Source organism: Pezoporus flaviventris, unplaced genomic scaffold (genome assembly GCF_033815535.1).
Source record: "Pezoporus flaviventris isolate CSIRO_AGI_PZ_B2104156 unplaced genomic scaffold, CSIRO_AGI_Pfla_v1 ptg000007l, whole genome shotgun sequence".
Lineage (NCBI taxonomy): Eukaryota > Metazoa > Chordata > Aves > Psittaciformes > Psittacidae > Pezoporus > Pezoporus flaviventris.
In genome coordinates, this window is record NW_026892555.1 from 1,256,054 (window position 1) to 1,270,677 (window position 14,624).

At 47.7% G+C, this 14,624-nt stretch overlaps 1 protein-coding gene across 1 annotated transcript; it reads left to right on the plus strand.

The window, feature by feature from the left end:
- The first annotated feature begins 7,425 nt into the window (after positions 1-7,425).
- On the plus strand, positions 7,426-13,559 carry ARC (activity regulated cytoskeleton associated protein). Its single transcript, XM_061447618.1, has 3 exons — positions 7,426-10,733; positions 11,244-11,412; positions 11,784-13,559. The coding sequence occupies exon 1, from the start codon at positions 7,953-7,955 to the stop codon at positions 9,165-9,167; it is 1,215 nt and encodes a 404-aa protein (XP_061303602.1). The 5' UTR covers positions 7,426-7,952; the 3' UTR covers positions 9,168-10,733; positions 11,244-11,412; positions 11,784-13,559.
- Positions 13,560-14,624: the final 1,065 nt, after the last annotated feature.

Here is a 14,624-nt window from a genome sequence, read left to right on the forward strand (position 1 = left end):
GTGCAGAGATATGAAGCCTCTGCACTGCTTTTCTCCCATGGATCACCGTATGATCTCCAGCCCAAGACCACCAAGGAGCCATGTTCAGTGTTGGGGTAATGGTGTACCAGAGAACAGTGGCACTGTGCTGAATTTTTTGTGGAAGGAAAAGCTCCTGGAGAGCTTTATACAGCAACTCACTCCCCAGCTCCTGCTAGCCCTCATCTAATGTGTGTTTTAGTGATGTTTGGGGCCTCATACATTTGGAAAGAAGAAATGAGTACAGCCTGCTGCTTGCTTCTCACGTTCCTCTGTTTCCTCTGTGCTTCCCTGCTGTCCCTAATTACCCATCTCTCATTTACAGGGACTTAAATAATGGAAATGGGAAAGCTGGTTGAATTAGACTGGGATGAGGATGCGCTGAATGAGGCTCCCCTCCCTTCAGGAGCAACTTAACATTACCCTTTCTGTTATTAGTGCTGCAGCCACCCCATTGACACATGAGGCAGCTGCTCTGTTGTTATCTTGAGCTGAGGGGACACAGCTTCACACTGACTCGAGCTGTGGCTCCCCGTGGCTAAGAAATATTAGCAACAAAGAGCAAGGATGCTTAGGGGTAATCCTTTGTTAACAGCAATGCTCGGGGAAGACAGAAATGAGAGAAATAGCTTAGAAGGAGGAAAAGCAAAAGTTGGAAAAGGGTAAATCGAGTCACCACTGATAGAACTGTTAAAACCAGGCGAGCTGTGGCCTGGTTTATGGCTTCAAGGCAATGATGGATGTGAGTGCAGCTAGCTGGGAACTGACAGATATTAACACGCAGAGCTCTGGAGACATGGATTTGGCTGACAACAGCAACATCATGTCCCAGTGTGACCATGGAAATGTCCTATGTCCCTTTGGACAAAGTTAGCTGGAGGTATCCAAACGAACATGGCTTTTGTTGCTGTTACACTTCTTGGAGGATATACCACAATATTGTGTGAAAAGAGGCTTTGGCATCCCCTCCAAATCCGAGCCCTCCTTAGCTTCCTCTGACACTTCCCCTCAAGGATCAGAGCTGTTGCCACTCACAGGGCAGGTAAGACTATGCGATTTGATGGGGAAAATGGACTGTGGTTTATTCTCCATGGGACTGGCTCTGGCTGCTAACAACCACAAAGCAGTATTTCCTGTAATGGCCTCAGGAGTTTCCCATTGATTCCTGCTGCCCACAGCCCATAATAAGGAATCTGCAACTTGGAAATCTTCCCATGAGTTTCATTGATGGAAAACCAGGTTGTGACCGCCATTAACACCCTTCCCACATCCCATAGTCCACAACGAGAATGTGGGTGCTTAGCACCCACAGGTGGAGGAGCAATTTAACACAGCCTCACCTATGGGGACTACATGATGTCACAGGAGCAGGTAAGCTATGGAGCAGCCTGAGCCGCTCTCATCATTGTGTTGGTAGTTGGTACTGCCAAAGACATGTGGCTGCACAAGCTTCTTCCATCTTACTACATGATCAAGGGTATGGTTTGATAGCCCAGTAATCTGATGCCAAAAAGGACAATGACCCATTTTCCCTGTGTGAATGTGATCTCCCAGTTCTCCTCTGCCATCACCATTGGGCCTCATCTCACACTGCCATCAAGGTGCTAACATGAAACCCAAATAGAAATGGTAAAGCAGAACCAGGGCTGCGGGGGAAGGTGGGACTGCAGGTAAGCCTTAGATCAGCACATCATCCTTGCAGAGGTGAGGAGCTGGTGGGACTCTGTCAACCAAGCCACACCAGGAGATGAACCAGGGCTTCACAGCCACCCCACTGTGTTTCCTTCTTTAGCAGAACTGTGATTTTCAGTGTGTATTGCTAAAAAAGCATTAAATTCAGAAACACTTACTAGAACACTTAAAGGATCACCCTAAAGGGGGGCAGGTGGACTCAAATGTGTGGCCAAACATGGGCTAGATTCAGCTCTCAGCCATGTGGCATAAAGGCAGATGAAACTTCATAAATCAGGTACGAATCAGGCCCTTCAACATGGGGCTTGCTTGCTTTGCTAGCAACAAATATACACTAACACCTTGCCAGTGATGTGCACAGGAGGAAAATGATGTTCGTTTGGATATGTCTTTCTATTTGTGTTCACTTCATGAGGGTCATGACAGCAAACACCAGAGTTCAGGTTTGTGCCGTGAAAAACACTGATGCATCCTTTGACTTTCTTGATTTAGCCTCAGGAGGGCTTGAAGAGGCAAGAGCAGCACAAGGAGGCAGTCATTAACATTTCCTCTGCCCAGTGAGGAAACAAAAGTAATAAACATCCCATTAAGTAAGGAGAGAGAAAAAACAACCCTATGAAATTCAGAGGGTATTTTTAGTCTGGAAACAAAGCAATCCATCTTCCCCGCAAAGTAGAGCTTTTCAGATGAAAAGGAAAATGAAAGAGGAGAGAACTTGCACCAGAAGGAGTGGCACTGATAATAATTATTAGGATTATTGTTACTGTTAATATTGATAGCAAGCTCATTCTCCCAGTCACTTCCCTCCACCCTCCCAGCAAGTGACGTGTGGGCCTCAGCCATGGAGGACGATGGGTGGCCACGAACAATGCAGCCACTGACGTGAACCCTGTTTTGAATGCGAAACTCTGCATTGTGAGTGCCAGCTTCAGTGCAATAAAGTGTTCCAGTGCTGGTGATGGATGAATAGAGACGTATGGTGTAAAATTAAATGTGTTATTCCCCCCCCCCCCCCTATTTTTTAATGCATTAAAAAGCACAACAACTTGGTTTCTCTTAATTTCATTCCTTTCTTAAGGGATTTGCTACCAAACAAATGACTGGCCAGCTTTGTCTGGTAATGGATAGGAGAATTGATAGGGATTGAAAAGGTATGGAAGCAGAGAGGAAGCATTGTGGTGGTTTCTGTTTCTTTTTTCTTGTAGAAGGAGGAAGAAATTCTGGAAATGAAAAGGAAAATTCTAGCACAGCACATACAGGATAACACAGAAAATTCCTTGTTTACCAGCAGAAAAAATCAGTTCCTGCAAGAGGATGGAATTAATTCCACACTGTCCTTTAAAATTCTAAGTTTAGGCACTTCATAGAGTCCTTGGTGAAAGGCAGGGTCCTCCAGGCAGTGATTCAGAGAAGGAACACAATGCGCATCGCAATACATAATTGGAGAGGGACCCTGGCACCACGATAGGATAATACAGCATCCAGCAGAGCTCTACTGAGCATAAGAATCATAGAATCATAGAATAGTTTGGGTTGGAAAGGACCTTAAGATCATCCAGTTTCAACCCCCCTGCCATGGGCAGGGACACCTCACACTAAACCATGACACCCAAGGCTCTGTCCAACCTGGCCTTGAGCACCACCAGGGATGGAGCATTCACCACTTCCCTGGGCAACCCATTCTAGTGCCTCAACACCCTAACAGTAAAGAGTTTCTTCCTTATAAGTGGCTTATAAGCCACTAAAAGACAGCACAACTCAGCTGCACCATAAACTTTCCCAAACCCTGGGATCTCCCCCTTCTCACTCACCCACCAGGTTCATCTGGCTCACAGCTCAGGCTCATCTCCAAGAAGTGTCATGTCTTGACATAAGGCAGGTCTGAGCGAAACGTTCAGCCAGATGAGGTGTCAAAGGGATGTCAACCCTAAAAAAGCCCAATCCAAACCCGATCAAATCTGCTCTAAAGTGCAGCAAAAGCCCACGTCCTGAATAGCTGCAAGGGGTAAATGCCACCTGGCTCTGGGTGCATCATGTCCTCTGCAAAGCACTGTTGTGACAGCACTGGGGAAGGTGCCAGTGCTGTCTACGACTGAGTGTCCCTTTCATCTGGTCCCTCTCCCTGCACAGGGGTTTTCTGCTTGCTGCCATACACTCCTTCTGTCTGCCTACAATTACTCAGTTGGCTTTTCTCTTTCCGTCTCCCCATTTTTGGGGGGTCTGATCCTAACCTGCTGTGGTTTAAATCTGTTCAGGAAGCACTAGCGAGACAGCTCACGTTGACGCTATCCCTGCTGGGCTACAAGATGTGGCTCTTGCTTTTTACTCTCCTTTCCTTGTTCCTGCTTAGCTGTTTCAGAGGAAATTACCCCTCCTCAATGATCACCCTTTTCTTCCTCACTTCCCACCTCCTTTTTGGCTCTTCTTGCCACCCTCTTGAACCTCCTGTGGCCATCCAGAGGACCATATGCCTTGCAGTCTCCATCCATCCCCTTGCCAGCTGCCCCGAGGCCAGGCAGCTGATTTCAGCAGAAGCCTATCTGCCTCTTTGTGAAGCCCTGGGGTAAAGCTGCTGTGGCTATGAAAGCCTTCCCCCCAGGCTGTCCCAGTCCATGGCTCTTATCCTTCCATGCCTGTCTATCTGTGCCCGGAAATTGTCTGTCTGCCTTAAATTACCTCTCCTTGTCAGTTCCCAGTGCTCTACATCTCTCTCCTTCCTTTGCTTCCGGCTCCCCTCTCTCCTCCTCTACCCACGCTCCTTACTTTAATTAGAAATACAATGAAAATGCTTATCACTGTCTTAATCAGCAAGTCATTCCCCAGCAGGTCCAGAAGGAAAACCCCCGTTCCTCCTCTTTTCTCCCCCACCACCTCCACAGAAGAAGAGTGCACAGATTAAGGGGAGAGCCCTGTGGGATGGTTGTTGAATAAGATGAACTTAGAGACCTGGAAAGGGCCAGCAGAAACCTTATGGTATTCAAAAAGGACAAATTCTGTGCCTGGAAGTGTCTCTGGCAGGAACTAATTGGCATAAATAGACCTAGGGGTACTGGAGGACAGAAGGGTGAGTATGATCCAACAGTGTGTCCTGGCAGCAAAAATATATCCTGGACTGATTATGGGAGCATGAGAACAGCCAGGAGATCAATAGACATGATTATCCCCCTCTACTCAGGGCTGGCTTTAGCCCACTTAGTGCAACTTAGTGCAGGATATTGATCAACTGGAATGAGTTAAGCACAGGGCATTGAGATGATCAGGGCTAGAGCACTTGCCTGGTGCCTGGTGTAGGGTTAGGACTTGTTCAGACTGGAGAAGCAACGGCTTTGGGGTTCCTAACAACAATATCCCATACCTGTGGGGGGTTATCAAGGAGATAGAGCCAGGCTCTTCATAGAGGTGGTTGGTGAGAGGACAAGGGACATTGGGTATAAATAGAAACAAGACAGTCTTGGTATAAGGAAAAAGGTTTTCCCTCTGAGAAGAGTTATGCAGTGGAGCAGGTTGTCCAAAGAGGGATGTGCAATACCCATCCGTGGGTTTTTCAATGTCTAAAACCTGAGCTACCTCATCTGACCCAGTAGCTGACTCACCTTAGAGTAGGAGGTTGAGCTAGAAATCTCCTGAGGTCCCTCGATAATCCTGGGATACTGTGCCAAGACCTAAGTGCCAAATGAGGCCATTCAGACTGATGATTCCCCCCCCCACAGTGAAAACTAAGAGAGTAAGAAAGAGATGGATTTAATGGGATTGGTTTTATAGCCAGTTCATCCCAGGCTGGTATTAGATGGAATGAGGTGATGTTGAAAAGAGGTCTCTTGCAAAGTTAAATCCAGTCTATAACCTGTCGCCACCCACTGGAAATCTCCTAAAGGCCATTTCTGGGTGAAAAGCTTTCTGAAGAATGTCTTAGCACTAATACAGATATACAGAAACTGCGCAGTCTCTTCTAATTCATGTGATCTCTTACTGGCAGTGCAGGTTCAAGCTGGACTCTCAGAGGTGTAGAGACCAGAGCGTAAAAGGCTACAGAGCTGTCCCAAACCCTTACTTGATTCCTATTTGACCCTTCCTTCAAACACAAATTCACTATACACTCGTGCTTAGGAAAGCTGGGTGAAAGCAGAGAAGTAAGCAGGACAGAGGACATTGCTCTCTGCTGGTCATATCCCTATCATGTTATGTATAGGGTCAAGTGGCACTGGGAGGGTTTACTGGATTAGGAATCCTGTGTTTACACTCTCAGGCCTCTGTCCCTCTCCCTACTCACCATCGCTCCCCATCCACAACCAAACTACGCAGCCCTTCTATCTCAGCTTGCTGCTGCCCTAAATAACCCTCCTGTTTCCATACAGCAGTAGTGTTTGTCCATGTGCCCCCACCTGGTAAGGAACAGCCACATCTTCCTGCAGCACATGGGTATGGAAGGGGGAAAGGGAGTCCTGACCCCTGTCCTTCATCCCCTTCATCTTAATCACCACGTTTGCTCCAAGGGGAATCTGCTTTAATGCCTGGGGCTACTCAGACCTCCTTTCAGCAGGACTTCGCTGAAAGACCACACGTCTCCTCACTGCTAACAGGCTGGCTGCAATCCCACCAGGAAACACACGACCAGGAGCCGTGGGAGACCCATCCTAAGCTTCCCTGGCACAATGCCCGTCACCCTGAGCGGAGACAAGGCATTTCCAACAGGCTTGAAACCCCTTTTTAGGTAATATTCATGAATCAGCATCCCACTGCCCCCATCCACTGTTACTGGGAGAGGATGAGAAGCCCCAGATGTCCTCAGTACCTCTCCGAGGATGTTCCGGCAGGGAACTCTCTCAGATTAGGGAATCCTTTATCTCTGGCTTATATAAGACCCGGGGATTCCTTTTATGGTTGGCTTTTCCTGCTTTGTTAAGAGCGAAGAACAAATGTAGCTTCATCTGCGCTTGTGGGTTGGCTAACTGATTAAGCATCTGATTCAAGCTAAGTACGGAACAGGCTTTCGATGGGCGGATTTAATTTGGTGTAAAGAACCAGGATGCCATCCCCCTCCCTTAGTGAATATTCCCAAGATAGAGGTTGGCCGGGTGCAATGAGGCAGCGGGGATGACTCCCACCTACCAGTGCTGTAGAGAGTCCAGTTTGTACTGAAGTGGCTGGCTCCTGTGGGTGTTTCCCCCTCTCCTTCTCCCCCCCCCCCCCTTTCTTTTCTTTGCCCTCCCTTTACTTCTTTATTTTCCCTCTTTTCCCTGCTGATTTGCCACCATTACCAAAGCATTTGCATAAACAGTGAGCTCACTGTGTGGATGTAGATGTGTGCGGGGGCCCCGTGGGAGTCTCTCTTCGTGTGACACACTGAATCCCTCCTCATCTCCCCCTCTGCGAGTCCTGCCAGGGGAAGCATGCTAATGATGACCTTGCTGAGTAAATAGTTGTGGAATGAATAAGTGTGGTTTTTATCCCCCCTCTCCCTCCTTTTCCCTTTTCCCTGCAATCTGAAAGGCGGAAGGTGCGATTACTCATCCATCTACCCAACTGTCTCCAGCACCTTTCAAGTGCTTCTCGCGTCGAGTCTGGGGGTGTGTGCGAGGGGGTGGGAAGCAAGGGGAGGCTGCCAAGATCTGGGTTGCCACAGACACCGGCCTCGCTTCTCCTCCAATGAACGCCGCGCTGAGAGTGCGAGAGGAGGCAGGGCACCACCCACATGTTGAGCTGTGTGGGGTATAAGTAGATGGAAGAGCCCGGACTAGTGGCAGTTCAGCCAGGGAAGAGAAGCAGCTCTTTGCATCTCTAGTGAAAGCATTTCTCGACTCATCCAAGTTTACCCGAGGAGAAAGCACCGGGATTTTTTTTGCAGCAGCAGCTTCCAGTGTGCATCTCTCTGTGTTTCTCTCCAGCAAGGACTCTGCGGACGTTCAACTCCGGACAAGCAGGTAGCAGGAGACATTCAGCCAACTCCTCTCTCCTTGTTCCTGGATCCTGGCTCTCTCTGGGACACCCTGAGCACGTGAGACCGGCGTTTCCAGCTGGAATTTGCCTACAACTCTGTCTGGGATCCCCGGGGACCGAACAGCTCGCTCTGTGGTGATATCTGATTTGGTTGTGTTTGTGTTGAAAAGTCCTTTGAGGGGGGTTTAGAAGTCTCTGTGTGTCTTTCAGGAAGTGCTGTGGTGGGGGTTTGTTGAGAGCCAGCTCTAGTGCCAGGGCTTTACAACACAGTTCTGTCTGTGTTTGACACTCGCACGGTCGGAGCCATGCAGCTGGACAATGTCACCAACGCTGGCATCCACTCCTTCCAGGGGCACCGTGGAGTTGCCAACAAGCCCAATGTGATCCTGCAGATAGGGAAGTGCAGGGCAGAAATGTTGGAGCACGTCAGGAGGACCCACCGGCACCTCCTGACTGAGGTCTCCAAGCAGGTGGAGCGCGAGCTGAAAGGCTTGCAGAAGTCAGTGGGGAAGTTAGAGAATAACTTAGAGGACCACGTCCCAACTGACAACCAAAGGTGGAAGAAGTCCATCAAGGCCTGCCTGGCCAGATGCCAGGAAACCATTGCCCATCTGGAGAGGTGGGTCAAGAGAGAGATGAATGTTTGGAAGGAGGTCTTTTTCCGTCTGGAGAAGTGGGCGGACCGACTGGAGTCCATGGGAGGCAAATATTGCCCAGGGGAGCATGGCAAGCAGACTGTGTCCGTTGGGGTGGGAGGCCCAGAGATAAGGCCGAGTGAGGGTGAGATTTATGACTATGCCCTTGATATGAGCCAAATGTATGCACTGACCCCTCCTCCTGGGGAAGTGCCCAGCATCCCCCAGGCCCATGATTCCTACCAGTGGGTCTCTGTGTCGGAGGATGCTCCAACCTCCCCAGTGGAGACTCAGGTCTTTGAGGATCCCCGGGAGTTCCTGAGCCACTTGGAGGAATACTTAAAGCAGGTGGGTGGAACAGAGGAGTACTGGCTGTCTCAGATCCAAAACCACATGAATGGCCCAGCCAAAAAGTGGTGGGAATACAAGCAGGACTCCGTCAAGAACTGGGTTGAGTTCAAGAAGGAGTTCCTGCAGTACAGCGAGGGGACTCTGACTAGGGATGCTATCAAAAGGGAGCTGGATTTGCCACAGAAAGAGGGAGAACCCCTGGATCAGTTCCTTTGGCGCAAGAGGGACTTGTACCAGACTCTCTATGTAGATGCAGATGAGGAGGAAATTATCCAGTATGTGGTAGGCACCCTCCAGCCCAAACTGAAGCGCTTCTTGAGTTACCCCTTGCCCAAGACCTTAGAGCAGCTGATCCAAAGAGGGAAGGAAGTCCAGGGCAACATGGACCACTCTGAGGAGCCCAGCCCACAGAGGACCCCTGAGATTCAACCAGGAGACTCTGTGGAGACTGCACCTCCTTCAACCACTGCCAGTCCCGTGCCGAGCAATGGGACTCAACCCGAGCCCCCTAGCCCACCAGCTACTGTCATATGAGCTAGTCCATGGGAGGCAGCGGTCTGGGTTATATGAAAGGGAGAAAGGGGCTTATTTAGGAAGCTTCTCCTTGGGGAGAGGTTCTGGCTGAGATGAGACATGAGGTGTGCTCAGTCCAACAGCCCATAGCAGAGCAATTAACTTTGCTTGTGGGGGGAGGGAGGTGATGGGGTACCTTAGGATGTGGTTGCCCACCTCACCTGAGCCATGCAGTACGGTGGTGCTGGAGATACTGCTTGCACCACTGTGGGGAACAGACAATTTTAGGGGATCCCTGACAAGAAACTAGAGACAATTCCTAACTTCAGAAGCAGCTGCTTAGCACGGGCAGCTTGCAAGGACTTCATATGAGTGCAGCAATTGGCTGAGGGTTCCTACCCATATGGATCTTTCCTTCTCTCCTCCCTCTTCTGAAGAGGTGCCCTTGCCCTGAGGAAACATCTTTCTTTTGACCCCTGCCCTTTTCTGGTTTATCACTGGGCTTTTCTTTGCTTGGCAATCTCCTGCTTTTATTGCTCCAAAGGTTTAAATATGTTTTAAAGGTTTTCTTTAAAGGGATTCCTATGACTTCAGGAACTGAAAACTCTAAGGAACTGGATTATTTTTAGTGGGTTTTTTTTTCATTTCACTGCACCTAATACCTGCTTTAATGTTTTTCCTCTCAAGAGGCTTTTACTGGTTTATTTCTTGCCTTAGTTTCGGCTCACTCTAATCAAGGCCACTGCAGTGCAGAGGAAAATCTCACCCTTTCTCTGCACATTATTCTGTGCATTCAGCAGGAAACAAGAGTTTCAGATTTAATTCTGAGCTCATTTATTAAAGGGGAAGTCTCTTTCCTTTCAGAGAAGAGAGGATGTTGAGGTGGACAGAGGAGGCACCAGAGCTATTTTAAGAGGGTGGGGGGGAAGAGAAGGGAAATAAATCCTTATACTTTGAATTAAAAAAAACAAACACAACCTAAATCCAGAGCAAAATACCCCTAGAGCAGCAAATCAAATCCATGCTGATGTGTGGAGACAACAGCAGCTTTTGCCATGTAAAAGCAAAAAGAAGTGAAGAGAGGAGCTGTGTGTCCCAGCACAGTTTCAGCCTGTGCATCACAAGGAAGAGTTTGCTCACACAGACAGATACAAAATGCTCTTGGAAAGCCCAACACCCTTGTCCTGGAGCACCTGAGGACAGAGCCTTGTTTGTTCACAAAGAGCTTTCTACGGCATCTTCCTGTGGATGAAGATGGACTTGGACTCTGCGACATTTTCCATGTTGAGACAGTATTGCTCAGCATTCCCCTTGCTTTGACCAACACCTGATGATAGGACTTTGAGATGACACTTCTGTAAGGCATATTCATGAAGTCTGGCTCTTCAAAGCTTCCCGAGGCTGGACACATCTCAAGCAGCACCTGCATTCACCACCAGACCAAATAAGCAACACCTCTGTCAGACAAGCAGCAAGGATGCAGCAACAGGAATGCCCCTGGGATGTCCCTGGCACTACTACAGCAGTGACATGTGGCACTGATGGCTTGGAAGGCCTTTTGGCATGCCTCCTTCCAAGAGGCTGAAGGTAAGGCAACTCTCTGACACACCTCAGACCTAAATTAGCCGTAGCCCCTCCAGTAGGAACCTGGTAATGGGATAAAAACAATACCTGAAATGGGACATGAAGCATTTTAAATGACAGATTAGGGTTGTGAGGAAGGGGGAGAACCAGCAAAAGGGAAAGAAAGGACAGTGAGTGGGGAAAGTTTCCAAACAGGACAGTATCTTGTACTTTCTGATTAATATGGGCAGGAAATAGGGATTTTCATTAGCCCAGCCCAAGGACTTGCCCCATGGTCCATGCACAACTCGAAGGAGATGCATCTTTGCTCTGCACCCTTACTAGGTGTGAGTAGGTCTCAGGAACAGTAGGAGAATCTTCTCTTGCTTGTTCAGAGTTCATTAGCAGTGGCTGTGTCTGCAGAGAGAAGGGAGATTTCTCACTAATGACCTGGGATGAGTGATGGGGGAGTGGGTGTCATTGCTGAGTATGAGCTGGCCGCTCATTACAAACATTATCTTCTCTTGGTTGCAGTGACTCACTCAGATCCTCCTCTGAGAAGGACTCACTTCACAGTGCTCAGGGTTTGGAAAATAAGCCAAAGAGAAAAAGCTTCGAAACCAAGGATTCAACATCAGAACTGCTGTCAGGATCCCCAGCCACCGACTGCTGGATCCACTGTCTGAAGGAAAGCCTGGCACAGGTAATTGCCTCCCATCCTACCCTTGCGGGCCTTTCTTAGCATCCCCAGGGCCCTCATATGAAATATTGAATAGCCCAGGTCTTGAGACCTCAGAGCCAGTGTTTTCAAAATCCTGGTTGCATGGGATTTCAACTTCTTGATGTAGGAACCCAAACACCAGCCCCAATGATTAAAGCTCTGGGGACAGTGCACACCATGCCTTTCTTTCTGCTGGACCACTGGCAGATGCTTAGATGCCGATATGAGTGGGATCTCCAGAGTGCAAACTCCCAGTGGGCATAGCTGAATTTAACCCCATGTCCTGAGAAATCCCCTGTGTTCTCCACTTGAGATATCTAACTGAAGCTATTGCATTGTGTTTTCTTTAACAGAGATCCCTGCTGCTGTTGCTGCATTTCCTTCTCTGTGCCCAAGCGTTCTGCTTTCCCAGGGGAGAAGTGAGTGCTGCAGGACGACAGAGGGCAAATCACTCACCAAAGAGCCTCTCATGCAGCACAATGCAGTTCAAGGTGCTGAGAGCCAGAATGAAAGGGGGAAACCACTTCCGACAGGACAAAGAGAAGTCTGAGCTGATCCAGGTACTCCAGGCAAAGAAGAAAGCCTTAAGAATGAAAAGAGAAACCAAAAGGCAGAAGAACCAAGTCTCAGCTTTGTGGACAGCAAGGATGCTGGTCTTGTGCTGACTGTCTGTTGAGATGATACCATACCTCTGCAATTTGGGGCCACTGGGACTCACCTATAGACATCTTCACTTAGATTTTCAGCTAAAAGAAACTTTCCTGATTAACTTTGCCAAATGACTGACCCTACTTAGGCTACGAACCCTCCATGCTGTTAATGCTGTGACTCATTTTTCCTGAGTTGAGGGTAGCTTCATTTCATGCGGGTATTAGTTTCAAACCTCAAAGGGCTCTGGAGGTTCGGAGAAGCATCCTGCAGTTCCAGATGCTTGTCTGAACTGCTTGAGCCTGCACGACTGTCTTGCCAGAAATGATAGTCTTGTGAGACAGCAGGCGCTTCCTGGATCTGCATGGGCCAGAGTTACTGCAGGAACTGGGGTTCTTGTGCTGGCTTTGGCGTGACTGTTTCCATCCAGACCCAGGGAGTGCAAACAGTGTGCAAAAGGAAGAGCTTGGATGAGTGGACAAGGCAGTTTTGGTTCATATCTCAGCTGAAGAGGTCCAGTTGGTTCCTCTCTCTTCCAGAGCCAACTGTCCTGGGTATGCATGTGTGCGTGTCAGTGCAGGTGTATGTGTGTTGAGCAATGAAATCCACCTCACTAAATTCTGTGGTGTTCTGTTACATTTGAACTAAGCCAATGGGACCTGATGTGCATTCCAACAATGCTCAGCAAAAATGTCCAGGACTAGAAAACTGGGTAAAACTATGTAAAGGCAGACTTGACAAGCATCCTCTCAAGGTCAAAATGATGTTTGAGGTGCTTAACTTCCACAATCCCTTACAAAGGACTTGGCAGCCTCAAATAGGCATTTTATTTTTCAATAGATTTTCCTGCCTTTTTTATGAATTATCCTGTCTGTGCTACTTGTTCATTTGGTCCTGAGGTTTATACATTTTCAGCTGGCTTTTTGGAGTGTACAGAACTGAATCTCCTGGACTGATTTTATTTCAATTACTGCTCCTGGCAGGTCGGAGCTTTACTTGTAGCACCCTGGTTTATATTGCCAGCCTCTCCAGGAAGGGCTGGTAGTTTATTTTCCTGGGGCAAAGGCACATGAATGAAGAAGTGTGTATGTGTTGTGTCTGTGCAATTTTAGTGGATTTCAACCACTGGGTTTTTTTTCCTTTCTTTTCCTTAGGCAATTTTACATTTGACTCTGACAAAACTACTTTAGAGGTTTTATTTTTACTAGAGATATTATTAATTCAAGGAACCTTGTACAAAAGGCAAATGCATTGAATTGCTACAGGTTATAGGGGTTGAAGCCAAAAGGTCTTTGTAAGCCGACATAACTCGCCCTAGATCTGACCGTATCAGGCAGTTTATTCCTCATGTGTCATGTTGGAGTTACAAGATCACACCAAGCCACTAGAACCTGTCAATAGAATAGTGCTACGCTCTATTTGCTATTGTAGCAAAACCTTTTGTAGATTTATACAATAAATCTTTGACATATCTGCTTCAATTGCTTTGTGCCTTGCTTTCTGGTCTTTCTTCTTTGGGTTGTGGGAGACTCAAGTGTCTATTGCTCTCTGAAGAGTTGTTCTTGGGCTTATTTGACTTATGAAATCTTGCTTCTCAGCAAAAACTAGATGATTGATATACCATGCCTCTGAAGAAGAGGGTTTGGATATAGAAAATATGGAGATGTTTTAAGGGGGTTGTTTAGCATCTCAGATTGAGTCAAATGTAGCCCACAAGATTGAAAGAAACAGTGCTTTGTTGGACTGTGGATTGTGCAGAGCTCTTGTTGGGTACAGCTAAGAGAAACAGAGAGCAATCACATTCTCATCCATGCTTGAGAGATAATATTCATGGAAGAGCAGAGGCAAATCAGGGCAAGGTAAAAGAAACGTTAAGCCTGAATCAGCTCTATTTGATATCCAAAGACACTTCAGAATTCAGAAGAGCAGCACTCAGCAGCAGGGAAAGCTGGGAGCTACTATTAGGCTGGTGCTTTGCTACTTGATGCATTCCCATACAGCAGGGTTATTTCTTGGGTTAGTTACCTATAAAACTCTCCTGGGTCATTGGGGCTGGAGACAGGAAACATAGCAGGGTGTTTTAAATTGAAATTGGCTGGGCTCAAAGATCTGGATCAAAAGACATTCAGTCTATGGGAATACAGGATTCTGCTCTGCCTCTACAGATCTCTGCTCTTCTACAAAGGTTTTGAACTCAGATGGATTTAGCTCCCATTCCCTGCTCTGTCCCTGGTCTCTCTCCAGCAAGGAGGGTTGTAGGACTATCAGTCCAGGATGTGACACAACTGGTAAGGTGAACTTGGGTTGGTCATCTGGAGAAATAAGTAGACTCTTCACAACAGGCACTAAATGTGCACTGACAAATGAACCTCCCAGATAACCTTTTTGAGCTCAGGTTGGGAAGGCAGAACATGGTCTAGTGGCCAAAGATGCCTAAGGGACAGCTGATAATTTTCTAGTTTTCAGCTTTTTACAGCTCATTCAACCACAAAATCTTATCAAGAGTGATAAACTTTGAAGATGTAATTTGGGTCCATATCTAAGCT

Coding starts and splice junctions, on each gene's coding strand:
- ARC (XM_061447618.1), top strand. CDS start 7,953: ATGCAGCTGGACAATGTCACCAACGCTGGCATCCACTCCTTCCAGGGG.